The sequence below is a fragment of the Bradysia coprophila genome, chromosome IV (assembly GCF_014529535.1).
Source record: "Bradysia coprophila strain Holo2 chromosome IV, BU_Bcop_v1, whole genome shotgun sequence".
Taxonomy (NCBI): domain Eukaryota; kingdom Metazoa; phylum Arthropoda; class Insecta; order Diptera; family Sciaridae; genus Bradysia; species Bradysia coprophila.
In genome coordinates, this window is record NC_050738.1 from 5,374,241 (window position 1) to 5,400,373 (window position 26,133).

Sequence of the window (26,133 nt, forward strand, 5' to 3'; positions counted from 1 at the left end):
CTGAATTAGCAAACTTTTAATCGAACAACGATCCACAAGATGATTATATTCAAAAATGAGGGGATTCACGGAATGGACTCTTGAGCGCACATGAGCCCCGTGTCAGCTCATTGTTCTCTTTTCGTATGCTTTCGACATACACACACACATACATATGCTACACGTGTTGCACTCGGAGCTAACGTCATAACGGACGACTTGACATTCAGCTTTGTTTATATGGTTTATATTTACGATTTTGTTATTCGAGTATACCACAACGATTGATCGTGAATTTTGGCTAGCCAAATTTTATCTAAATTTTACGTAAACATTAAAATGGTTGTGCCGTGTGTTGTACGAGGATGCGAAACAGTGGGAACAAGTGGATTGCATCGTTTCCCGAAAGACAAATCGGCAGCGGAGAAGTGGATTTTTGCCATTAAGGCGCTCCATTTGGTTGACCGTCTAAATTCAAACAAATTATCAGGATCGTTCTACAAAGTTTGTAGAAAACATTTCGCGCAGTCCGACCTAATCGTAAATGGAAAAGGTCAGGTTATTGTGAAGCAGGGCTCCACACCAAGCCTATTCTTGCCAGCTGATTTCGATGTAAGTTACATTGAATCACCATTTTTGTATGGCAAGTGGAACAACTTTCAATTCATTTCAGATTCCGTCCGATGTTCATCACATCCAACGATCGCCATCAAAGCCTGCGAATCCCGTCAAGCAGGGCTCCACACCAAGCCTATTTCGGCCAGCTGATATCGACGTAAGTTACATTGAATCACCATTTTTGTATGGCAAGTGGAACAACTTTCAATTCATTTCAGATTCCGTCCGATGTTCATCACATCCAACGATCGTCATCAAAGCCTGCGAATCCCGTCAAGCGGTTGCAGCACCATCGTTCAGTAAGAATATTTCTTCGATTTTATTCAAAATCAAATCATGCAATGTAACGTTGTTGACATGTTCTAGAAAAAATCTACGGAACCGTTGGACAAGAACGAGGTGGAAATCGGAGTCGAGAGTGGCTGTATACCGAAAAGCACCAAACTGATGGTTCGTGGATATACTTGATTCCAACTACTGTGATGTACTGTGTCGTCCTGTGTTGTCCTATTATATGTAATAAATGTTTTTGTACTATATGTGTTCGTTACGTATCATCCAATAAAACCCCAGACATGATGAGTGCACAGAAGTTACTCTTAGCCATGCGAATTTTCGCGAAAAGATTAGTCGTGTAACTAGCTCTATTTGAACCTATAGCTAGACTTACATCTTCATGGATTTTGTATTTAAGATGCAAGAGACGGTCGCCTACACATAGGGTTCATAAATACAATATTATTGGCGCTTATGTTCGTTTCCTCATCTAGCCCGAAGGCTAGTACAGGAACAGTGGGAGTTATGCTGGATTTTCCTCAATCACACGCTGCAACGTTCAGTGCGTTCAACTTCACCCAGTCCTCAATGCCCTTACACATTGCGAGCAGTTACGGAATCGGAACAAAGGGTTTGGGTCCACAGCAACTGGCCGCTGAGCTACCTGGGTTGTCGGCTCTCTCGTTGCCTTTCACTTGTGGGTGCCCTGGGACCCCAAGACCGCGTGATCTGATTATTCAGAACCAACAGGTCTAGATGGTCTCTGCATTCTTTCACAAGTTTGCAAGTAGTCATAGGCGAAATCGTCGACTAACTATCTAATCAGATGATAACTAGCCTCCCTCGCGTGTCCCTATACCTAACCTAGTTTATCGGTTTTGGAACCGTCCGGAAACTTAATGCTGTCGCAAGCAGGCAAAGTGAGGGAGTTAGTCCAATCGTTTAAGTATCGTTACGCGTAGATACCGCTGTCATTCAACTACCTTATTTGTGAGCCTACTATCCCACATTGAAGTGTCGCGACGATGTTCCTCCTTGAGAGCATCCTTTATTAACCCTTCTTTAGGCTACAATAACTTTAGGTATTTTCCTCATCCACCTCACCACTACAGTTGCTAACTTTATTTCAAACAAAGCTTGATCAACGACTCTAAATCCCGTGTTCCCGAAAATGCTTTCGATGTACATACATTAGAGCGACACTTCTTGAACTGGGGACCATTTTTCTACTCTAGCCACTAAGGTGTGCAGAGTTGAGTCAGTGGAAATCTGACCAGAATTTCTACCTTAACAAACAGTTCCATCAGTTCTAAGATGAAGGACGCTAGACTGATAAGCCTGAAATTTGTTAAGTAATACGAAGGCGAGGTAGCTCAGGTATGAATGACAATTAACCTTTTACTATTTGGTCGGAATTTAATTTAATGTCAAAGATATACCCAACAGTATACAGAAGTGTCTCTCCACCTTCTTTTGAAAGGCCTGGAAAAATACCATCATCGCCGGCAGATTTGAAGGGTTTAAATCTTTCAATGTCTAAACTCAATCTTTCCTGAGTAATAATTCACATGGCGAATAACCATCCTCCGACGAAGGATTGACAATTGACACCGAAGCACTGTATTTTTCGTCATCGTGGTTTTTTTCAGTTTAACTGAAATCTACGTTTCAGTAGAATGTAATTGATGATGGAATGCACTTTTTATGTTTCTAGAGATTATTTATTAGCTCGCAGTTTTGAATAAAGTTCCACGAGTTTCTCTGCCGTGTCCATTGAGACATCTTAAAATAAGACAACCAAGGAAATAGAGGACAGTGGCAAAGTGGTTTAAATTGTACTCGATAGAGGAAGCAAGTATATTAACTAACGATGGTTTAAGAAAACTGCTTCCATGAATGTAGACTCACTTGGACTTTAGAGATAAGAGCGTTTACTCATAAATGAACCGATATACTCTTAGATAGATGATCCGGTACTAACCACAAAAGAGCCAAATTTTTGTTAACCCATTCGACCTGATTAAGAAGTATCCAAGCTGCATTTCAACGTCAATTAAATTCACTTTTTGAAAAAGCTAAAATAATACCGATGCTCTCGTTGGGTTACATAGATCTTTCATCTTTAATTCTAGAACGATTCTCGCCGATCGAACCAACTTTCTTACTACAAAAGACGGACGAAGGACTTGCAGGCCAAAGTCAAGGAAACGAAGTTATCCGACAAAAATGTGCTGAGCTATTTAAAATCGAAATTCAACGAAAACTTGTTCGAGTTTTTCAAAATGCAGCTAAAGAACTGCGGTCGTTCAAATCATGGTCGACGGTACACCGACAGGCAAAAGAGCCTGTGCCTGGCGATGTACAAAAAAGGGCCGAAGAGCTATCGGTTTAATGCAACTTGGAGCTGCCTACCGACCAAGCGGACGTTAGGCCGATACAGTGCCGGGCTCATTTTCCAATCTGAAGTCGATACCAAAGCATTGGCCGCTATAAAGAATATCATTGCGGACTGGCCCAGGAAGGACAAATTTTGCACATTTGGGTGGGACGAGGTCTCGCTGAACGAGCACCTGGATTACTGCCAGCCGTTAGACAAAATCGAAGGATTTGTCGAGATGGGCCGACCGACCATGCCTATTTTCGCCACTCACGCCTTGACTTTCATGGTCAGAGGAATAGAAGTTCGATTCAAACAGTCGACCGGGTACTTTTATACAAGCGGACTGAAATCGTTCGAACTGGCTGAGCTCATTAAGCTGATGATTGGCAAAGTGCAGGGTACAGGTAATTATTATTTTGATATTCAGATGAGGGAGATAGGTAAAGTACTTCATTGGTTTTCTCGCTACACTTTCACCTGACCATATTTACCATTTCTGTAACACAAAATTTGAATATCTCCTCCCTATGTGCGACGTACTTATGAACTGTCTCTCAGCAAATGTGTTGTTTTGACCTTGTCTTCATTTTATTCAAAGGACTAATGCCGATCTTGTCCGTATGCGATACGTACAGTACCAATGCAAGTGCTGTCAACGATTTGGTGCATCCCAATGCTGGCCAATCCAAACAAACCGGGCAGTTGCTACAGTTCGTAGTAAACGGACAAGTCATCACACATACGTTTGATCCATCGCACCTGATAAAGGTGGTACGGAACAATTTACAAACTAAGAATTTGGCACACTACGTCACTGATCGATGGACACCTGGCTTCAAACAAGTGAACGAGTCACTGCAAATCGCAACGTGGGGCGACATCAGAGAATTGTACCAGAAGGACTTGAAATCCATGCGGCGGACGGTCCCTAAACTCACTCCAGAGCATCTGGACCCGAACAAATATAAGATGACTGTTTCGAAGGCGACTCAAGTATTCAGTAATACATGTGGAACGGCTATGTTGCAATACATAGAACGTGGAATTCTTGAACCACACGTTGCTAGCACGGCGAATTTATTGCTATTCGTAAACGACCTCTTCGACAGCATCAACGGATCCTCGAGTAAGCCTGCCAATTCACTAAAGGGAGCCGTTGCACCGAGTTCTTTGCACTTCGAATTTTGGGAACATGCGCTTGAAATGCTGGGAAACATGTTCTTTGTCGATAAAGGTGATGCCGCGAGGAACAATCGTTCATCCGTGTTGCTGAAGTTTGAATCTACGATTCGAGGGTACCAGAGCGTTGCGAAGACTTGTTTCAAGGAAAACATCCCGAGTTTGAACATTAGGTATCATTTCATTAATCGTAATTTTTAATCAAATATTTGCTTGAACGACACAAATCGAGGGTGTCACGACTTATGGACATTCGTGTGTGCAAGTAATGTGTATCCTTAGTATCCAGAATACCGGAAAATTTGATCGACAAAAACTTAAATACCGGGATGCAAAAACACAAAACTTTCTCGCTCGTGAATATTTTTCCTTTCAGAAAACTTAACTGATAAAAAAACATTTGCCTGTCGCGCACTGGGGCATCTTTTAACACATCAGACCAAACTAATTTTCTTAAATTTTTCCCCGCACAAAATGTGTTCAACAAATGAGGACCTAGATTTTTATTTTTTTGCAATTTCATTGCAGGTCGCGATTGACGAAATTCGTTTTTCTTCTACTGTACGAAGTTTCCTTCGGAAAACCGAACCGCGAAAAAACCGTGAGAGAAATAATTCCAGTGAGACCGGGAAATTAGAACTTTATTTTACAGCAAAATCAGAATTGTTTATCGGGGAAATCTATCTAAATTTTAAGGATACCAGCAAATCAATTTTGTATACCGAGAAAAACATAATTTGCACACGCGTGGACATAACTTCAGTATCTCAATCACTACTGAACATAAATATCAGCACTCGTTTTTCTCCGAAAAGTTACGTGAAATGTAGCTTAAAATAAATTATGCCAGTTTTCGGGGAGAAAAGTTTGTCAAATTTTGTTAAGCAGTTTCTCAGACACTGGAGTTACTATCATGAGCCACTACACCACCGAAATGCTAAACACCAAAAAATATTTTCAAATGATAATCTCGAAGCAATTCTGAAAATTTATTCAAGTCCTCAAACACTACTTCTCAAAAACCTTAAATGTTAACAGCTATTCATTACATCGAGTGCGATGTACTTTACTAAACTCTAGATATGTAATTGAAATGACCGCAGGTCGAGAGTTACAATACACATCGTGAGGATATGAAAGTACTTTGCACCGAGATTATTACAACATTTTACGCGACTTGTAGTTTTCATCATGTAAATGACATCTCATGATTTGGTTTCCTTCTAGCAAATAAACCATCCATTCCATTTTCCTCTCCCCTCCCCTATTCCTTAAATTTTGTTCCTTTTGGTTTTAGAGATACGACGCAAGACGGATTAGAGAATTTTTTCGGCTGTGTTAAATCATGCACCTATAGTAACACAACAACAGCTAATCAGTACCGAACTGGGTACACTACCATGGTGATAAACAACATCACTGGTACAAATTCATTGTACTCAAACTGTCAGCCGGATAATTCCGAGTCGATCTTCAAGAACATTCATGATTATATTTCGGTGTGCCAAGGGCAGTCACATGAACCAGTAATAATAACTTACCCTGAACCGGAATCATCATACAATGCCGATGAGATTGTGGAAAGTGACTGGGAAACGGACGAGCTTGATCCAATGATTTCTTTTGATCCACATACCGAAGACGATAATTTCTCTATCGAAAATCTCTATCAAACTAACGACGGAACATTGGATCAAGGTCTTGAAATAAATTCACAAGTGTCTCAGGTCAGCGTCATTTCCAGTGAGACTCATCGTGTTTGCCAAAAATTATTTAAATCCATGAGCTGCGAAGGATGTAAAGAAAACTTTGAATTGACCGATTCCGAAACCACTTTTTCAAGTGTCGAAAAATTGCTAATGAATTTGGAAAAAATAATTGTTCGCATTTGCCATCAAAACGAATTAAAAAAAAAGCTTCTCCTCGGTATCAAAGAGGTGAAAGTTCATGTAATTGGTTGCACCGAGCACTTCGACGTATTGGAGAGAAAACTTAAGACATTGGCAATCGATCAGACTGTTATGTCTTTCTGTAATAGTATCAACAAGATATTGTCAGCAAATGGAAAGGCACTCACTTTACCTGATAGACCCAACCGCATCGAAAAGTTGGCCTTCGAACACCGAAATAAAAAAAAAGGAATCGGTAAATTTACTGAAAAATTTATTCAATGATGTGTACTTGTACTTGCTGACTCTCTAAACTATCCTATATTTTTATCCTCCTCCTCCTCACGCCATTTCATTTTTATTGTTCTGTTTTCTTATTCAAATTTAAATTTTAGAGAACTCCTCTCTATAACATTTTAGTTTAAATTTAGAATTTTAGTTTTAGTTTTAGTTTTAGTTTTTTAGAAATAAGTTTTGCTATATAAAGAATCATTTTGGATGTAAAATTCAATAGTAATGAATAATGTACTGAATTAAATAAATCTAAAAATCCGAATTTTATTTTTTATTTTTGAACGTCCAAATTCAAACAAATTATCGGGATTGCTCTACACAACCTTTCCATATGGTGGCGGCTGTCAAAATAAATCATTTGCGCTGTTCGATGTTCCTTATATAGCGAGATTCATGATTGATACAAACACAAACTTACGAATCTACATGCAAATGTTCATCAAGTTTAAATAAACCGATATCTTTCACTCACAAAATACTTCACTCAGGCCTGGTGGATACGACGTCCCCACTTCTGGACATCACTTGGAACTCCGCAGGGTATAATTGGTAATTTGTTCTCGATGAAGCCCTTATCTTTTTCACGCGGCTAAATGCTGCCGAGGATGACGACGACGGATTTCATTCGGAAATTTCGATGTTTTTTAGGACGTTAACAGACGTAAAGCTTCTGGCTCTTGACCAACACCTGAAACATCATCGAAATCGGGTTGACACGATCCATTAACCCAACCCACCCTAGACAATAATGACTTACGATTGTTACTGTGCAAAAACTTGCTTCGTGCCACGAATTCCGTGGATGCACCATGGAAATGGGTCCGTCTATAGGTCGTTTGATTTCGTTAATTGGTTTCAACGACAAATTCGACGCCCGTTCTGTTCACCAATCGCTGACTTTCCATGTGAATGTCACGGCGGTGATGTAAATCTGGTGATGAAATGGTTCTTGGGGAGTTCATCGTTCGGGATGAGTACGTGGGAGAGTATGCAATTCGTATCGACCAAATTTTTCTTTTGGTGTAGTTGTCAATGACTAGAATACGTATCGGAATGTGTTCTTAGAGGCATGGGACTCGTTATTGAAGTAAAATGTTTCTCGGCAGGATGCATTACTTGATGATATTTTAGCATGAATAACATTGTTAGTGAAGTCCGAAATGATGTCAAGATTTATATTCTCACTGTAAGTTCACTGGTCACTTTTTTGTCATTGCAACGATAATGAAAACTTAAAAACCACCAATCTTTCCGTTCGATATAAAATTGTTTTGGAAGTTCTAACACTGGTAATATCACTGTGAAATAATATAATTCTTCTACAGTATCGCGTATCTTAACACAAATGCTATCTTTCCTAAAGTTTTCTTATAAATATTGACGGGACCACGCCGAGGAACGTTGTTTACTAATTTATTTCCTAATATTTTTTCAATGGACAGATTGGCTATGATTGACACTTTAGCTTTCATGTGTGTATGTGTGAATATCAGCCAACTTCAAGTTGAGGATTCCTCCAAAAGTTGTATGAATTTTCGAACAAAGAGGTGGCACGGCGGTGGCGCACATCGTTTAATGGCTTGTAGATACATTTCATTCCATAGAGCTGTCAATCTTGCGACTATGAAAAATTACGACGGCTAAGAAAATGAGCTGTCAAACCGGTACAGAGCGCGCACCCTGTACTATAAAAAGTTTTTTTTTTCACAAAAAAGTCGAGAAGGTTTTTTCTAACAATTTCCAGAAATTGCATTCAATTAAACTCAAGTTCCGCCGGTGAATCGATTCTTTTAAAATTTAAAGAATTCACCAGTTGCCGATAGATTCTTAGTGTCTGAAAATAAGGTAATTGAACGAAAAAATGTACAATTCAAATCTACAAACAAAGAAAACATGATTTTCACATCGGCTTATTCCAGCCAAGTGCATCGAAACACTCATACAATATGCCTGAACAAGAAGTACCCGGCCAAATTGATTTGTCTGGCGATGGGGGAGTTTTAAAGACTATGATCCAGGAGGGAAATGGTGACGAAAAGCCGCACGATGGTAATTTGTCGATGATCAATCGCAAATTTATTCGTTTTCAGACTCTAAATTTGTTCTAAAGGTTGCACGGTGTCATTGCATTACACTGGCACGCTGGTCGATGGAACTGTATTCGACTCGTCCGTTGAACGGAATGAGCCGTTTGAGTTTGAATTGGGCAAAGGTAGAGTCATTAAGGGATTCGAGATGTTCATACCGACGATGCGAAAGGGAGAAAAATCGGTTCTTACATGTGCGCCTGAGTATGGTTATGGGCCAGCTGGCAGTCCGCCAAAAATACCCGCAAATTCAACGTTGCGATTCGAGGTTTGTGCAGGAAACATGTCAACTGTTTTGGTGTCTGAGCAATTCCAAATCTCTGTCGTTTCAGCTGGAACTACTAGGATGGAAGCCAGAAGATTTGAGCCCTAAATCAGACGGTGGAATCATTCGTTACATCATCACACCCACAACGAAGAAAGGAAAAACTCCCAATGAAGGTGGCTTGGTTGAAGGTAATTCGAAATCGATCTGATCCAACGCTTGACGCCTTGTTCATTTCCACAAACAAAATTTCTCGATTCCCTTTTTACAGCTCATTTGATCGGCAAATTTGAAGATCGAATTTTCGATGAACGCGACGTTTCATTCGTAATCGGCGAGGTGTCCGACGATGAAATCATCACCGGTGTACAAACTGCGCTCCAAAAGTTCGGCAAAGACGAGACTTCGCGACTGGTCATCAAACCGGAGTATGCGTTTGGTGTAAAGGGTCACAAGGAATGGAACATTCCATCGAATGCAACGGTTGAGTACACATGTACGTTGAAGAATTTCGAAAAGGAAGTGAAAGCGTGGAAATTGAATGAAGAGGAAAGCATCGAGCAAGCCAAGATCTACAAGGAAAAGGGGACGAAATTCTTGAAAGATGAGAAATTCACATTGGCCATCAAGATGTATGAGAAGAGCAACAGCTTTCTGTCGAATTGCAGTAATGATGAATCGAAGATCCTGAAAGCTGCCGTGTTTTTGAACATTGCCTTGTGCTACAGTAAATTGGAAGATCATTTTGAAGTCAAGAAAGCGGTGAGTGATCAACGGGTTCGGTTAATTTAGCATTCGGTTGCTTATGACACTGATATTTCTTGCAGTGCAACACCGTCCTAGAGATCGATTCGAAGAATGTCAAGGCATTGTATCGGCGAGGAACGTCCTGTCTGAAATCTGGTGAGACGGAAACTGCGCTAGCTGATTTCAACAAGGTACGTGAAAATTTTGCTTCCCTATCGGTGCAGACAACATGGAATTGAGGATTTTCGTTTTTGTGTCAGGTTCTCGAAATTGAGCCGCAAAACAAGGCTGCCATGAATCAAGTTACGCTATGTAAGAGAGTGGTGAAAGAGTCACACGAGAAGGAGAAGAAGCTGTACGCAAACATGTTCACCAAATTTGCCAACGTCGATAACGAGGTAAAACCATGAATTCTTAACAACAACAAAAATTAGTGTTTAGCTCACCGGAACTGGTTACTTAACCTTATTCTAAGCGGCAAGCATATAGCCATTGAATCTGATACTGCCCAGTGTTTGACGCAAAATCTTTTACTTCATAATTTTTAACATGAGTTTTGATAAGAACGAAAACACTGCCCACGGCGAATATAGAAGAATAGCCGCTTCTAACAGGTCTAGAGGGTAGTAGTTTGGATGACATTACCTTTTACAATAAGCGGTTGAATGACTGACTTAACTAAACGAATTTGTCTTTTTGGCAAAATTGTCAGCTGAGTTGAGGTTTCATGCTCAACACTTGCAAATATGTAAACGATAAAGACAGGAGATATGATCGCGTAGCAAGCTCTATCCATGTATACTAATCAAACTTCGATCTACTTTTTCATACCACCGACCGTGCTCAAGAAATAGTACCTGAACTACTTATACCTCAAGGTCTTCCAAGAACCATTCCGGTTGAGCTAATTTATTTTTTATTTTTTGTTCTTGCATTTTATTCAAATTAAAATAATTCGTATAACGCCAGTAATACCCATTCTTCCCAAAATAATCAACCAACAACCCAACATCATTGCCAACAAATTTATACACACCAATAAACACGGATACACTACATGCCTTCACTCGAATAACAGAAAGAAATAAAAGATCGTAACAAAGACGACGTTTTGACATCATGCGGCGAATGGAATATGGACGATGAAGCGCGCAACGAAGCTTCCAAAGCTTTCGAAGAGGTCGATCAAAATGTTGTCATGATTTAAATTTGAACTAAATTGATTGTAATTGATTCCAATTTGGGGGCAAAATTTAATTGCATTCGTAGCCGAAGAGGGAGGGGGGATTGGATTGCTTAATTTTACGTTGTATAATCAAAACTAGTGTTTGGGATTTGCATTTTTCAATTTTTTGTATTATACGAGTGTACCACGAAAAAGTGTTTGTTTCAATTTGATACCCTAAGTCCGCTTAGTGTTACAATCGACCTTTCACCAACGATACCACGTTCCAGTTTTCAGTTCTACGCAATTTATATCTCACTGAACGTCTCCACTCTTCATCTACAGTTGAAACTTTTTGGGATTATCAACCTTTCTTGAAACTCAACTATTCCTGTCATTAGAATATGAAGACGAGTATGAAGACTTGAGACAATTATGCATCGATTGAGTAAATACAACGGACATAAAAAATTACAATTAATCGGTTTGAAATGTTGAAGCATCGAAAATGATTATCTATAGGTACAGCAGGGATGAACTGATTAAAATCAAGTGACAGTATCTTCAGTTCTTGTGTGAAGCTGGAGGCGCATATTGTGGAAAAAGTTAATGGTGTTGAACGATTGATTTAAAAAAAAGTCGTAAAGCACTCGCTCTGCTGTTGCTACAACAAGCTAAATTACCTAAAGTCGAAAGTCAATCATCATCATCATCATAATCATCAAAAACAGTGTGCTACATTAGAAGTAGAATCTGGAATGCTTCTCATTCAGCCATGAGGTAAGTACAGGTAAACTGCGAATAGAAATGTAATATTTACAGTTCCTTAAAGGACCTTAATTATTCGAGGATCTCTACACTGACTGTGTCGAAATTGTAAGCGATTATTTTTTATCTAGAAATAAAAGGCGCTAAACCATATTATCATATACGAAGCCTCGGTCAGCATGTAGAGGCGCCTCAATATTTTTGTAGTACTTCATTCTTTGCGCTCTATTTTCTGGTGATACAACTTCACTCTGGTAAAATATGTATGAAATGTCATAGCTCAATGAGCACGAAAAATTTTTATGACAAAATGTACTACAAATGTAATGGAATCATACAAAAATCTATTACATTTCAGCTTTAGTTTCCAAACAGCAATTTCCTATACATTGCTGTTAAGATTTTCAATGTTGTGATGTTCTGCACTCACTTCAAAAACATTCACTACAAGTGAATTCACTACTACGGCCTCGAGTGACAATCTTCACATCTAGTACCTAAAAAAGCATTTATCACTTGGTTGTATAATAGTTATTTATGACATCCAGTGTAAAGTACTTTATTATGATCTAGATGCGTAATGTGACTTGAGACCGCAGGTCGAGTCACAATATACATCATGAGCCTTTTAAAGTACTTTGCACCGTGATTCATACAACGTCTTATGCCACAGAGGCATCTAAAGTTTGAAAATTTTGCATATTATGATGCTGAGTGTATAATAGTATTTTGTGATTTGCACGATTGATTTTAGGCAATTTCGTGAGTTGTAGACCGAAAGGAGTGAGGCATACAAGCGAAAGTGCCTAAAATCAATCGTCCAAAGCATGTACACATGTGATTTTTCATGCAAAGGCCACAAAACTCGAGAAAAAAATCAAAAGTTGCCGTCATTTTCGGCCCGAAGCATGAAAATAACCACTGTGCACCGGTAACTGAAATGTCAGTTTTTCTCGATTGATCAAATTTAATATTGAATGTGAAGTGTGTATGTTTTCAAGTAAATTGATATGTTTTGTTCGTAACTCGACAGGAAATGGATTTTTTCAGCACACGTCCTAATTTTGTGTGCACCGAACAACTGAAATACGACTTCTTGCTTAATCGCAGATAGCATTGAAATGGATACTTCTGTCGATGTAAGGCTAGAGTGAAATTTCATATTTATTTTCCCGCAGGAGTTGTAATATTTTTCAATTAATGAAATAGAAAAGAACAGTTATTTGTGTATCTGTTTTGGACGACTGATTTTAGGCAATTTCGGCAGTTGAAAAAAACCAGAGAAAAATCTCAAAACTCCCTCATTTTCGGTCCCCACACATGAAATAGTTATTTGGGTCAATGAAAGTGGAAAGAGGGCTACATGCGAAAGTGCCTAAAAACAATCGTCCAAAATAGATACTCAAAAAAATTTTCATGTAAGGGGTCGAAAACCAGAGAAAAATCTCAAAACTCCCTCATTTTCGGCCTCGACACATGAAAATATATTTCGGCGCGGGCTGCAAACTTCCCACATTTAATTTTTTTTCCTTTCGCCCCCTTGTTGTGCAAAATACTATTATACAATCAATAGTCATTTGTGTATCTGATTTGCACGATTGATTTTAGGCAATTTCGCGGATTGTAGGCCGAACGGAGTGAGGCTTACAAGCGAAAGTGCCTAAAATCAATCGTCCAAAGCAGGTGCACATGTGAGTTTTCATGCAAAGGGCCTAAAACTCAAGAAAAAATCAAAAATTACCCTCATTTTTGGCCCGAAGCATGAAAAAACGATTTTCATCCAAACATAAAACGTGAGAAATTACCTTATGTAGATAGGGAAAAACAACGTTTTTCTAAAAAAGAGAACCGAAATAACTTTTTCCAAACACGTATCAGACTTAATATTACTCGGTGTCGCCTCGGCATGACCATCTGCTAAACGACTTCTCTTTTAAAACTACATTATATCATTGTCTCACTCTTAACACTTACCACAACACACTATTCTGAGTCATTGTTTAATGTGATGAAAGTGGGAAAAACTGTCATGCAGTTCTTTTTATCAGTCGGTCGTTACAATTCGAAGGAAGTAGACGATATTTGAGTTTCGAGATTAAATTCGCGGTAAGAATTTCGATTCTGTTTTTTTTTATTTGTTTACGTTCCCAAATCGGGTCGATAATTTACATCCTTTTTGGTTTGGTAACATGGTATATATTCGATCGTTTCACTAAATGGTGAAATTGCAATATAATTGCATTCTTCATTGAACGATGGTCTTTGTTTATATGGGTCCAGCCACTCAACTGTCTAACGTTTGTGGCACGCTCTTTGTGAATATATGTCTTTGTGTTGTCTGTGAGGTTATCTCTATCTCACGGCCAAAAGTTCGTGCAAATCGAATCGCTTGATTTGGCTTAGTGAAAACCAATTCATTGAAACTTATCGAATGCATTGCCGACAAAAGACTGCCCCTTTTTTCATTTCCTTGTTCCAATCAAGCGAGACAACATTTTGAATAAACTTCATCATTTTTATACTAGCACCAGAATTACCTATCTTCTTCCACGCGATGTCCGGCAAAGGCATTTCATCTTCAAAAAAACCTTCAACAACTGATAGCCGCCGGAGGCATGATTCACGCCATTCGCACAAGAAGTCAAAATCAAGTACTTCAAATAACACTTCGAGCTCACGATACATTGCCTATCTTGGCGACAAACCGACAGTAAGTTAATTAATTCACACCCCGTCTCTGAACTCAATCATTGGAAACCGTTAAATTGGCAGAAAATCACGATAAAACGCTATGCGCGAAAATCACACAGTCAGCATTCATCTTCGAAACATAAAACCAAAAGTTCCACTTCGAATAGCGATGTAAAACATCGAAATATTGCGAAAAAGTCATTGAGTACACCTGCACCTACAGCACCGACGGAACCAAAGTCAAAGGTGAGAACTATTTCTGGAATGTCTGTTTGTGCACGTCGGACAAATTTTTATCTCTTTCCGGCCCAACTGACTATACTTTCTCCGAAAATCTTCAGGAACCTTCCACCAATAACAATGTCCAACAAGCTGATCTTGTACGACCGACATCAATTGGTAAGAAAATTACGAAAGCAAATGGTGATGAGCCTCTTGACTTGGCGACCAACGGAGCAGGTAAAGGTAAATGAGTTAACTCTTTCCATTTTCCAGTTTTAATGCCATTTGTTCTTAGCCAACGAAAAGAAAAGAGCCGCAGAGTCTGAGGAGAAGAACGGTGCCAAAAAGCCACGATTAACGACAGATTCACAAACCCAAACCGTTGTTGTGAAACCACCGGTCGCTGCACCAGTCAATCCAAGAAAAGCCCATCCGTCGAAACATCAAATAGCATCGTCGATCATGTCGTTTTCGTATAAGAGTGCCAATGCACTGCATCAGATGCAACAGTACAACAACAAATTCAAAGAACACGTTGTCTCGTTGCCTCCCACCTTAATTTCACCAGCGATGGTCACGGCAATACCACCAATACCTCCGAACTGGATAAACAACTACGAGGAAACCATTATGTCGCTCCTTACATTCAAAAAGTATGACATTAATCGTTCAACGAAGGAATACCAAACCGTGGAGGACATGCTGCATCCGTTAGAAGTAATTCGAGTCGAACAAATTGTAAATCCTGATCTTTGGAAACGTTTCGTTAACAACCGAAAAGAAATGTTGCGCTCGAAGACCGACGATTTGAATATATTGTCCGAACTGGGCCTGGATGAACGGGACGTGATGCGATGTACTCATTTGGTTCTGAATCAAGCGACCGATCCGTTACGGCCACCATACTCGGACAACATGGCCATGCTGTTCCATTGTACCAAGAGTGAAACGAGCCTCAACAGCATCTTGTCACAAGGTCTTGATGAACGGCTGAGCAATGTGTTTGGTGGTCGTTTGGGTAAGGGGATTTACTTTGCCGATGATCCTCAAAAGGCACTGCAATACGATGGTACCGGACGAATTTTGATCTTTGCCGTGCTGCTGGGTGACTGCATTTCAGTGGATCATTATCCGTTTAAGAATGCTCTGGTCAGAGAACCGGAGAAACATGAGAAAGAAATGAGAAATTTGAAGGATCTCTTCTACGATTCGATCGTTGGAAGACCGGCTGGGTACAACGAATATGTGATATATAACAGGTAGCGATCACATGTTCAGCCCTATTTCACTTCAATGTGTTTACAGTTCAATTTACATTTTACAGACACCAATGCTGTCCATTGTACGAGGTGGAATTCAAGCGGCCTGTGTCGGAAACTGTACCAGTGAATGCAACGTATGCGGTAAAGAATCTACCGCCGTTTGCTTGGCTTCCGGATGATCCGAATTGTCCTGCGCCGAAAGTATGTGAAAGCTGGCCCTTTATGGCAAATGAATTATTCAAGAAAATGGAATCGCAGCCTATGCAACCGGATGAGTATGTCTATAGCGAAATATCACCGCTAACAGACACTAGCGCCGATCAAATGGTGATGGATAAGAAGTTAGCAACGTTAGTTACCTTTGGATTCAATGATGCAGTCAGGAACATCGAAATCTTATCCAAATTCAATAACGACCTCTATCTAACGCTAAACTATTTACTGGATGAAAACGTTCAGAATATTATGACATCAACCCAACCGGTATCATCTGTGGTGGCATCTAGTCCAAATGATCAACTGATGCCATTAGTGGGAATTACAGACATTGTTCCAATGTCTAACTCACAGACTTCATCGAGCGCAGCCAACCAATTACCAAGTGAGGTCGCCGATTTTCTATTGGAATTCGAGTCAACCAAACCGGTACCGACAGATCTAATGCAACCCGAAATGGTTGAATGTACAATTTGCTATAACGAATACAAGTCCTTTAACTCGGCTCCCGAATTGTGGAAAGAACTCAAATGTGGCCATAGATTATGCGGTGAATGTCACTCTCGGATTCAAACAACACGGACGACAATGGCTGGTGTGGAGCACACCTTTCTCAAATGTCCATTCTGTCACGATACCGCTGGCATTCAAATCGGTACATGTCCCGATATTCAGATGAATGTTACAACAATACCGCACTCGTGCAAAGGCTATGAAGACGCGGATACCATTTCCATTAATTATTTCGTTGATGCTGCCTATCGACTGAATCGAACAGCGTATTTACCGAACAACGATGAAGGGCGAGAAGTTCTAAAGCTGCTGAAAATTGCTTATGATCGAAGACTCTCTTTTGCGATTGGCGAAAGCGCAACGACAGGACGGAAAAATGTACTCATCTGGGTTATACATCATAAGACGTCAATGTGTGACGGAATGTATGGCTATCCGGATCCGGAATACATGAGTAGAGTAAAGTCTGAGTTGAAGTCCTTTGGCATTCAGTAGCAAAATGGAAATTATTGAAACGAAAAATTGTTTCTTTTATTGGAAAAATTTGTTAAACTGAATTTTTCCTTATTTATGAAATTTTTGTTTATTTTATTTTTTGGAAATAAACTTCATATAACAAACAATAATAAAACCGTGCTAACAATATTTTTGAGTCTCAGAGATCAGAGTATGGTGATATCCCGAGCGAAAAAAAAATCACCGAAAAAGTATATAAAAGTATCAGTAACATACCCTATTTTCGACTTTATTCCATACAAAATACGTCGCTTCGCTCGTGCAGCAAATTTCACTCTCATTGCAATTTTTTCTTCTCGTTCCACAAATTTCATGTCATTGCAATACACTACTTGGTCTTGGTGCTCAAAATATCGCAGCGATTCGCTAGTGTAATCACTTACTTCCGCGGGGGCTATGTAATATACTAATATGAGAGTATTTCTTATGGAGAAAATGCAAGTATATGCATATACGTATTGTGCGTTTTTTTTTTCGCTCGGAGAGTAAGTCACCACTGAAAATTTGCGTAAGGCTGCGAGCGCACTTACGCCGTTTAGCACTCCGTTTACGAGTGAACAATGGAAGCTCCTCACACTTTCCATTGTTAAAACGTAAACGGAGAGCTAAACGGTGTAAGTGCGCTCGCAGCTTAAGTCGAAAGGTTCGAAAAAGTATATGAGGAAATTCAAAAATTTGAACTCGCCGGCCACATTGGTCGTGACTAATTGAAAACTAATACTTAACTAAAGCAAACAAAAAAAAACTCACGAAATTTTAAAGAAGTTCATTGGATCGGTTCAACCAACGCACTTCAATCAAAAGTGCTTCGAGTGACAGCTGCCAAATAGAGTACTATTTTGTATGAAATTTTTTTTCCAGATTTCTTTAGCGTGCCAAAATTTGTTCGATCACTGTTCCATTTCAGTAAACTCATGATGACATTTCACTGCTTCTGACTGTAAATCAAGGCAATATCGGCAAATAGTGTCATTCGATTTTAATTAGTCATATTATCGAGGGGTCACCAACTTCAAATTTATCCCCAAATAGTCCCAAGGGTGTCGTTAGAAGGTAGGCATGGTGCGAAGTGTTCATGTTTCAGTGCTGCTCTTTGGGAAAAATCCAAAAGACCCGTCTTTTCGGGCGAAAGTTTCGAAAAGGGCCCACTGGCTCATAAGCCTGCTTCTAGTCATAATTTAGGTGCTATACGAAAATGTAAACGTCCCTTGCACCGGGACAAACAGTGTCATTACTATTGTACATATAGTTCGTACATCGCGAGCGGAGCGAGTAAACAAAATTTCTTTAAAAAAAAAACGAAAAAACGTGAATTGAATTTTCTGGTTCACGAATTGAATTAAAAAACGTTTTGATTAATTAAAGATTTCTTTGCTAAATTGGCGAAAGACAATCTGTGCGTCATACAATGCTTAAAATGGCGATCCAACTGACTTCGTCCTACCTTATATCTGATTTTCTTAACTAGTTTCATTGAGTTTGTAGACTATAGTTCTAATATTCCCACCACGTCATCGATTGTTGACGAGAACAGGCAGATCATTAGGAACGTGCACTCGTCCTAAGTTTTTTACATTAAATTGGGTGAATAAGTGAGTTCGATGAATTAGGTCAGTAAATTTGCTTACTACATGAAATCAACGAATTTATATTTTTGCTACGAATAAAGGTGTACAGTACATATATTCCACCATGCCAGCTCCAGAGGCAGAATGCCCAATGAAACATTTTATTGGTGAGGACATTCTACATTTAGTTCGGTACAAATAAAATCCGAAATTGGTCAGTCTTACGAATATATTCTCCAATTTAAGACAGACTTTTTACAACATCCAACAAAATCGAAAGATTTCAACTTTTCAAATCCTCATCACCGCCATCATCTTTTAATGTCATTGAAGTTAGCTTTGTTATAAGAATGTCTTTATCTTGTCCATCATCCCGTTCCTGACGCTTGTGTGGCAGCAATTTGATATCGGGCAAAGTTTCTTGATCGCGCAGCCACAGCGGACTCGTCAGTAGTTGTTCTTTCAGATAATTGGACGATTTAAAGCATGAATTGCTGCAGAATTTCTTTCGTTCAGTAATGTCGTACACTTTGTTCGTTGTCGTAGAGATGTGGAACTGTTTTGATGGTATGCTGGAGAAAGAATAAATTAAAACAGAAAATCTCAGCCTATGAAGATACTGAGGACAAAAATGTTTGAACGAGATCTGCCGCCCCTTCTGGGCGGCTCAAATTAACGAAATATTGAAGAAGAATTCACTTACTCAGTCAAGACCTCTTCACACAAAGGATAACCACAAATTTTCGTGATCGATCGCTCTTCAACAATGTCATCGTAGTGACTTTGGTTGATGTTCTGCAGCTGGAAATTAAATAAAATTTGGTTAACCGTTCGGTCTCTTCAAAATTAAAATTGTTCAGGATTCATTGTCGATTCATTGTCGATAAACCCGATGTAAAGAGAGAGGAGAGAGCGGTTTACCTTTTCTATGAATGAATTGTGATCGATATGATGCTCAATTAATTCCTCGACGATTTTCAACGCTTTTGAATTGCATTCCCGTTTCTTTCGTAGTGCAAGTTCTAGCTGTTCTTTGCTATAAATGAATGCAAGAAATTTGATACGGACTGATAGAGGACTCGCGATTTATATTACCTAAGTTTTGAAATTCGTTTCTGTTTGCGAACTGGTCTGGGACTTTTTTTGGGAGTGGCAGAAGATGATTTGTTTTCAACACTAGTCATTATTATGAAACGGTTAGCTATCTTTATTATCAACTCGTATTGATGGCCTACACATTTACTGAAACCGATTTTTACGAGGATACTGTTTTTTGTTGTTGGTCGAGGTCGAGGTAAAATATGTAAACATGGCAAGAACGTGAATGACAGATGTGACAGTTTCGTGTGTAAAAGTGAACCATTGATTTTGTGAAAGACTGTCACAGCTGTGTTCACTTTAAATATGTATTTTGAAGTCGCAAAAATTTCCTACTTTGAAAAATAGTCAGTTACAGCATATGCACATCCTTCTTTAACGGTAGGTAGCCAAGAATAGCTGCTGCCAATTGCCAAAATTTGATTTGTTAAAGGTAAACGAATGATTTATATTCAGTGGGGCATGGATCTTGTTGACGTTTTTACCACTTGTCAGATAATTTTCTTTAGCTGAATATGGCATTTTTGTAGTTTTTGGGGTAAAACTTCACGAAACAGCCGAATTCAGCTATGATAACAAGGATAGCGCGTTTGTAGTTTTCAGGGAAAACTAGTACGTCATCCCATGTCCTATTCGCGTCATAGCATAAGTGCACTTCAGAATTAAAAGATCACATTTAATTGTCAGAGTACTTACAAAACGATTAGATTAAATTATATTTATCGCATACAGAGTGTGATATGCAACGCACAAAATGCCTTGTTTGGGCAAATTTAGATTACGCATCTATGGGAGAAATGATGAAAAATGAATACGAGAGTTTGATTTTTCCCACAGATACGAAATCTACTAAAAAAGTTTTACTGTGAAAATAGAACTGCACAATAAACCCTTCTCTTATCAAACTATCGAAATTTCAGTTGTTATCATACCAAAATTTGGGTGCGTCCACTTCATTGAATCAAATCAATTTTAATCGCAAATGATGTTATCGTCGTCACTTAGCTAATTATTGATAAAATTTGAACAGCCCTAATATAAACTCGGCTACATTTTGAAGGATCCAACCACATCTTAGCAACATCCAATATGGGACAAGTGGGTTGGCCTGTAGAGGCGCCACATTTTTTGCATAGTACTTTCATTATCTGCGGCTTATTTTCATGTGAACAAACTTCACATTTGTCATTACAGAACAAATGTCACCATATGAAGTTGGTTCACATGAAAATAAGCATAGTGACAGCAGTAATTTTATGACAGAATGTACTAAAATATGGGAAAACTCTATTACATTTCTTCGTAGTTTCTTAATATCATTCTCCTATACCCTCTCTAGCAACCTAACTACATTTGGCGAAAATGCAACGTAGCCTTTGCTATTTACATGTAAAGTATAAACAAAGGAATAAGATGGTATTTGAATAGAAGTTTGATTGCTAGAGAGGGTATTGCAGCATCAATAGACATGTTGCATAATCGTGAAATCACATTGAACCATTTTTAAATGAATTTTGATGTTAAAATAAGCATAATTTACCACTACACCTAATCAAAATATTCTTTAGGTTTTTTTTAAATTAATGAAGAACATTAATTTCAGAGGAAAGTGTGACGTCAGACTAGTGCGGTCGTGCATATGTAAGACATACACTAACACACTCGCAAATCTGCGCTTACGTCATTAGATGTTCGTCTATTTACGTACCAACATAAAAAAACGAAAATATTCGCAAATGAGAATGATGACGTAGACGAATTAGGAAAATTTAAATTGCTGATTTAAAATACTAATTCACTCAAGAGATGTGTAACCCGAATAACAATAATAAAATATTTTCAGAAGACCATGCAAGTTGTCTATTTGCAGAGAAGCTTAGTAAGATTGAAAAGATTATTTTTTAATTTTTTAAAAAGTTTTTTTCAATATAAAAAACTTAAATTCCTAAAATAAACGTATATTTTTGTAAGCTCGTAGCACACTCTAATCAAAACCAAAACTTTGAATTGCATTCTCTAAAACTAGTTTCACATAAAAGTTTCGGTTACGTTAATGTCTCACAACAATAATTAGATTAATTTTGCTATATAATGAAAGATTCGAGAACACACAGCCATTTATCAGCAATACGAATTCGTTGATCACCTCAATCAAATAATTAGAAAACTTTACGATCCTTGACTATTGATCGAAATCGGTAAAATGTACTAGCAAAATAAGACATTGCAGGAATGGCGCAGCCATCCATCTCCACTTTGTACCGACAGCACTGTTCTTCATAAAATCATTAAGTCGGTGTACCGGACTACAGGTTTCGTTTTCGTAAAAAGTTTCGTATTTATCCATCACTGGATAACGATTATTAGTGTCGTTTTCGTAATAGAAAGTTTCGTTTCTATACACCACTGGACGACCACTATGAGTCTCGTTTTCGTAGACAGTTACGTTTCTATCCATCACTGGATGGCGAATATTAGTTTCGTTTTTATCCACGACCGGATGACGAATATTAGTCTCGCTTACGTAAAGGGTTTCGTTTTTATCCACCACCGGATGACGAATATTAGTGTCGTTTTCGTAATAGAATGTTTTGTTTCTATACACCACCGGATGACAACTATGAATGTCGTTTTCGTAGACAGTTTCGTTTTTACCCACCACCGGATGGCGAATATTAGTCTCGTTTTTATCCACGACCGGATGACGACTATAGGTCTCGTTTTTGTAAAATATTTCGTTTTTATCCACCACCGGATGACGAATATTAGTCTCGCTTACGTAAACGGTTTCGTTTTTATCCACCACCGGATGACGAAGATTAGTCTCGCTTACGTAAAGGGTTTCGTTTTTATCCACCACCGGATGACGAAGATTAGTCTCGTTTAGGTAAAAAAGATCGTTTTCTTTCAGCGGTGGATACCTGCTGCAGTTGTATAATCGATTCAACAAAATCTTATCGTTCTTCGACAATTGACGTTGAAACCTTGGAAGTTTTTTATCTTTAATTTTAGCACTCATGGTATATGTATCATATAACATGACAGAATCAAAGTCGAACGGTGTTAAAAACTTTACCCGCGGATCGGGCCACATAGTTTTTGCATAATTGTCAGTAATATCTGAGTCACTTAAATTTGCATTTTCTAAATGAAATTCAATGTACTGGTCTCGGTCTGAACGCTGATGATGATGATCAAATCCAATTGTATGAAGCAGTTCATGTAGAATCGTCGCATGTGTATCACGATCCTGTCGGGATAAATTTTTGGTACACATTATTCCAAGAAGCTAACTGACGAATGTAAAACATCGTCTACAATGGACCGAGAAACCGAATTTTTTTATATTTTTTTCGACGTAAAATTTGTCGCTTTTGTCATATGTAAAAAGAGCAGTAACGTTTTAAGAACTGCCGCAGAACAATTTTTGCTCGGACTTAAATTTTATATCGATAAAAAAATAGCAAACGTTGAAAATTCGAAGATTTTAATTTTGAAGGACTAGACTTTGAACAGCGATATAAAATAAACCTTACAACACTGGTCCTAGCATCAACACTGAATAGACCAGTGTCAAATTGGGAGGCTTAGGAGCGGTATGACATCAATTAAAAATAGAAAAGCACAAAGGGAAAATTTCGGTCGCCATGGCCCATTGCTGTTATTTAACAGAATATACCACCTAATAAACGTTGTAGGACCGGTCAACAAAGAAAAAAGATTCGCAAAACCTTCTATACAGTTGTGAATCAAGTCGAAAAATAGATTTTGTCGTAGAACTGTTCTACAACGTTGATGGTTTTATGATTTTGTTCAAGCTATACCTAACAGTTGAGACAAATTGATGATAATATCGTCAAAATGATGTGATATTTAAGATACAAATACAACTTACGTAAAGCATTTGAACGCCAAGCCAAAGAAACTGTTTTCCCTGATGACGACAGCCAAGCTGAGCTGAAGATTCAAATCTAAATGAGAGTATCACATTCTTTCATCAACCTAATTGACACATCTCGATTTAATCACAAGAATTACCTGTCTTCGTAATCTTTTATTATCATCACATAATCAGACCCGTACTTGCTTGGATCGTGTCTCACAAAGCGTACACAACTAGACAGTCCAATCTCCGCCATCGCCAAATATATTTTGTGCTTCTCACGGTCTGCGATCGTTAAAAGGAGCGTCAAATTGAACTTTGTTTATCTTGCGTAAAGGCTTCTACTACTAACCGTGAAACTTGTCGTCAATTTCATAACCGATTCGACCATTTTTCCATTTATTGTCTTCAACGACAAACGCATGATGGAGATTGAATCTGTCCCTTGGACTCAATTTGCTGATGACACTCTCGTTATAATAGGACAGACCGTCTAATAGGGTAGTATTCGCGGTAAACACATTGCAAACATTAATTACATTGATGACAAAACAAACAAAAATTCGGATGAATTTTGAATTCATTTTTCCGATAAATATTGTGCGCTCTGCGCAATATCCTAAACACTCAGCAAAGTGGACGGTCAATTAAACTGACTGGTCTGATTGAAAGAAGTATTGCGTTACGCTAAACATTGACAGAAATCAATGCGGCAGGTCTTTGGATCAGAGCTCAAATAGTTATTTATGCAACTAAGCATCATAATGTTCAAAAACTGCGAACTTTAAATCGCTCTGTTGCATAAAACGTTGTATGAATCTCGGTGCCTGCGGCCTCGTGTCATAATTACACATTTAGAGCCTAATAAAGTACTTCGCACTCGATGTCATAAATAACTATTATTCAACTCAGCATCAGAATGTTCAAAATAATATCGTATACAACGAACGCACTTTAATCTAAAAAGGATCATAGTCGACAGCTGTATGAAATTGTTTTTTTTACAGTGTTTTACAGTTGTGTGACACACTGTCAAGTTTCAGTACCCTATTTAGGCGTGCTTGTAGTGCGTTGATACAACACATGACATCGACATCCCTTGAGTTTCTTCATTGCATAAAACACGTTACATGCATGCATTTTATTTCACACGATGTCCTGTCAACCAATGACATAATAGTGGGATAGACAGGAATTACGTAGACGAAATCGTGAAGCAAAAGTAAACTTTGTGTAATATACATTTGAGACACACACACTTACACATTCCACTTAATTTTGACAAGTTGGTGAAACTGTTTCAGACTTTTCGAAATTAAGTTGAACCACTTTAAACAAAAATTCTTTTATTATCTGCTACTATCAATTACGCAGAAACTGGTCACTACCTCATTACACAATTTTAAATTTTTAAAAAGAAATGTCCCGAAATCTTAATACTGACGATGCTTACACTTTTATTGTGCGTGACTACTGATTGAATTCTCCGATCGTCAATTTTTAGCCGGAAAAGGAATTTCAATGAAAACCTTTAAAGTAAAAGATTTCCTTCCAAAACTACAATGTCTTCTTGAAAACCTTCTTCTATTCTGGAAGGAATAGGTCATTGCCGATGTTTCATGGAAGATCTTTTTTTAGTGGACTTTGAGGCCCTCTATCAAAAAATTACCCAATTCATCAACTTAAAAGGTCTTTTCCCTAGTCATTTCCAATCCGATGAAATCCTAGATGAAATCACTTTTGTAACTCTCTAAGGTCGTTATCCAAAATAATGTCTAATCATGAAGTTCCTTCTCCTTTTTTGTTCTAGACACTAGACCTTTCCAAGGCTGTATACTTTGGGGATGTCACGCAGATCGCCATTTTATTAGATACGCGGGAACACACCTTTTCCATACAAACAAATTCACCAAAATTGAATTTGTATGGCGTGGTGAGTTTTTTTGTATGAAACGTGGTGTGTAACCCGCGTATCTGCATCTGCGTGACCTCCCCAAAGTATGCAGCCTTGGACCTTTCTCTTGTTTTTGCCCATTTTTATTTGGCTAATAGTCAGATTTTTAACAAGTTTGAAGTCATCGAAGGCCAGTTCCTGAAAGGAAGTGACATCATCATGATCCACAATCTTCCCTATTCTAGAACTATTCAACTATTGAACTACAGAAGGACCAAAAAAACCATTTACAACGGCAGAAACAAAGGTTATGTTCTTAGCTAATGATGACTTAGTGAAACTAATGAAGTAGAAGATTGGTATGGTTGAAATTATTTTGGTCAACAGAAGTAAAAGATACGGCTTGTGATATCCGTGCCACCTGTGAAAAGGAATAAAATTTCATCTGAATTGAACAGAATGATTTTAGAAAAATTATTTCTTTAACTATGGAAGAAAAAGGTAAATTTACTTTCTAATGTTTCCGATGATGATTTCTTTTGGTCAATAGCAATTTTGTCCTTTCCCATTTACTCGCTAGAGCGTGGCGAAAATATAAAATTAACCATTTGCGTGCATGAACC

At 38.4% G+C, this 26,133-nt stretch overlaps 5 protein-coding genes across 9 annotated transcripts; 3 read left to right on the forward strand and 2 right to left on the reverse strand.

The window, feature by feature from the left end:
• Positions 1–77: 77 nt before the first annotated feature.
• Positions 78–3,465, forward strand: LOC119066004. Its single transcript, XM_037168221.1, has 6 exons — positions 78–591; positions 653–754; positions 816–896; positions 964–1,047; positions 3,006–3,415; positions 3,459–3,465. Exons 1-6 carry the CDS (start codon positions 319–321, stop codon positions 3,463–3,465), a joined length of 957 nt encoding a protein of 318 aa, XP_037024116.1. The 5' UTR covers positions 78–318.
• A 4,788-nt stretch (positions 3,466–8,253) lies between these two features.
• LOC119066710 (FK506-binding protein 59) lies at positions 8,254–11,094 on the forward strand. 2 transcript variants are annotated; one of them, XM_037169313.1, is made up of 8 exons: positions 8,254–8,460; positions 8,535–8,664; positions 8,726–8,970; positions 9,035–9,158; positions 9,239–9,729; positions 9,795–9,905; positions 9,975–10,112; positions 10,793–11,094. In XM_037169313.1, exons 2-8 carry the CDS (start codon positions 8,562–8,564, stop codon positions 10,919–10,921), a joined length of 1,341 nt encoding a protein of 446 aa, XP_037025208.1. In that variant the 5' UTR covers positions 8,254–8,460; positions 8,535–8,561; the 3' UTR covers positions 10,922–11,094. The 2 variants fall into 2 exon arrangements, with proteins under 2 accessions (XP_037025208.1, XP_037025209.1); XM_037169314.1 differs by having other exon boundaries at positions 8,263–8,460; positions 10,684–11,094.
• Positions 11,095–13,636: 2,542 nt separating this feature from the next.
• On the forward strand, positions 13,637–17,182 carry LOC119066711. 2 transcript variants are annotated; one of them, XM_037169316.1, is made up of 6 exons: positions 13,637–13,753; positions 14,173–14,357; positions 14,420–14,584; positions 14,680–14,803; positions 14,856–15,819; positions 15,885–17,182. In XM_037169316.1, exons 2-6 carry the CDS (start codon positions 14,202–14,204, stop codon positions 17,044–17,046), a joined length of 2,571 nt encoding a protein of 856 aa, XP_037025211.1. In that variant the 5' UTR covers positions 13,637–13,753; positions 14,173–14,201; the 3' UTR covers positions 17,047–17,182. The 2 variants fall into 2 exon arrangements, with proteins under 2 accessions (XP_037025211.1, XP_037025212.1); XM_037169317.1 differs by having other exon boundaries at positions 14,680–14,797.
• A 1,666-nt stretch (positions 17,183–18,848) lies between these two features.
• LOC119066712 (putative RNA polymerase II subunit B1 CTD phosphatase RPAP2 homolog) lies at positions 18,849–19,986 on the reverse strand. Its single transcript, XM_037169318.1, has 4 exons — positions 19,731–19,986; positions 19,557–19,671; positions 19,339–19,436; positions 18,849–19,207 (listed from the first exon to the last, which is right to left on the reverse strand). Exons 1-4 carry the CDS (start codon positions 19,817–19,819, stop codon positions 18,919–18,921), a joined length of 591 nt encoding a protein of 196 aa, XP_037025213.1. The 5' UTR covers positions 19,820–19,986; the 3' UTR covers positions 18,849–18,918.
• A 1,695-nt stretch (positions 19,987–21,681) lies between these two features.
• Positions 21,682–24,292, reverse strand: LOC119066713 (astacin-like metalloprotease toxin 1). Of its 3 annotated transcripts, none has more exons than XM_037169321.1 (5): positions 23,969–24,292; positions 23,772–23,901; positions 23,629–23,704; positions 22,370–22,983; positions 21,682–22,252 (listed from the first exon to the last, which is right to left on the reverse strand). In XM_037169321.1, exons 1-5 carry the CDS (start codon positions 24,198–24,200, stop codon positions 21,916–21,918), a joined length of 1,389 nt encoding a protein of 462 aa, XP_037025216.1. In that variant the 5' UTR covers positions 24,201–24,292; the 3' UTR covers positions 21,682–21,915. The 3 variants fall into 3 exon arrangements, with proteins under 3 accessions (XP_037025216.1, XP_037025215.1, XP_037025214.1); XM_037169320.1 differs by having other exon boundaries at positions 21,682–22,249; positions 22,367–22,983; XM_037169319.1 differs by having other exon boundaries at positions 21,682–22,983.
• Between the last annotated feature and the right edge of the window lie 1,841 nt (positions 24,293–26,133).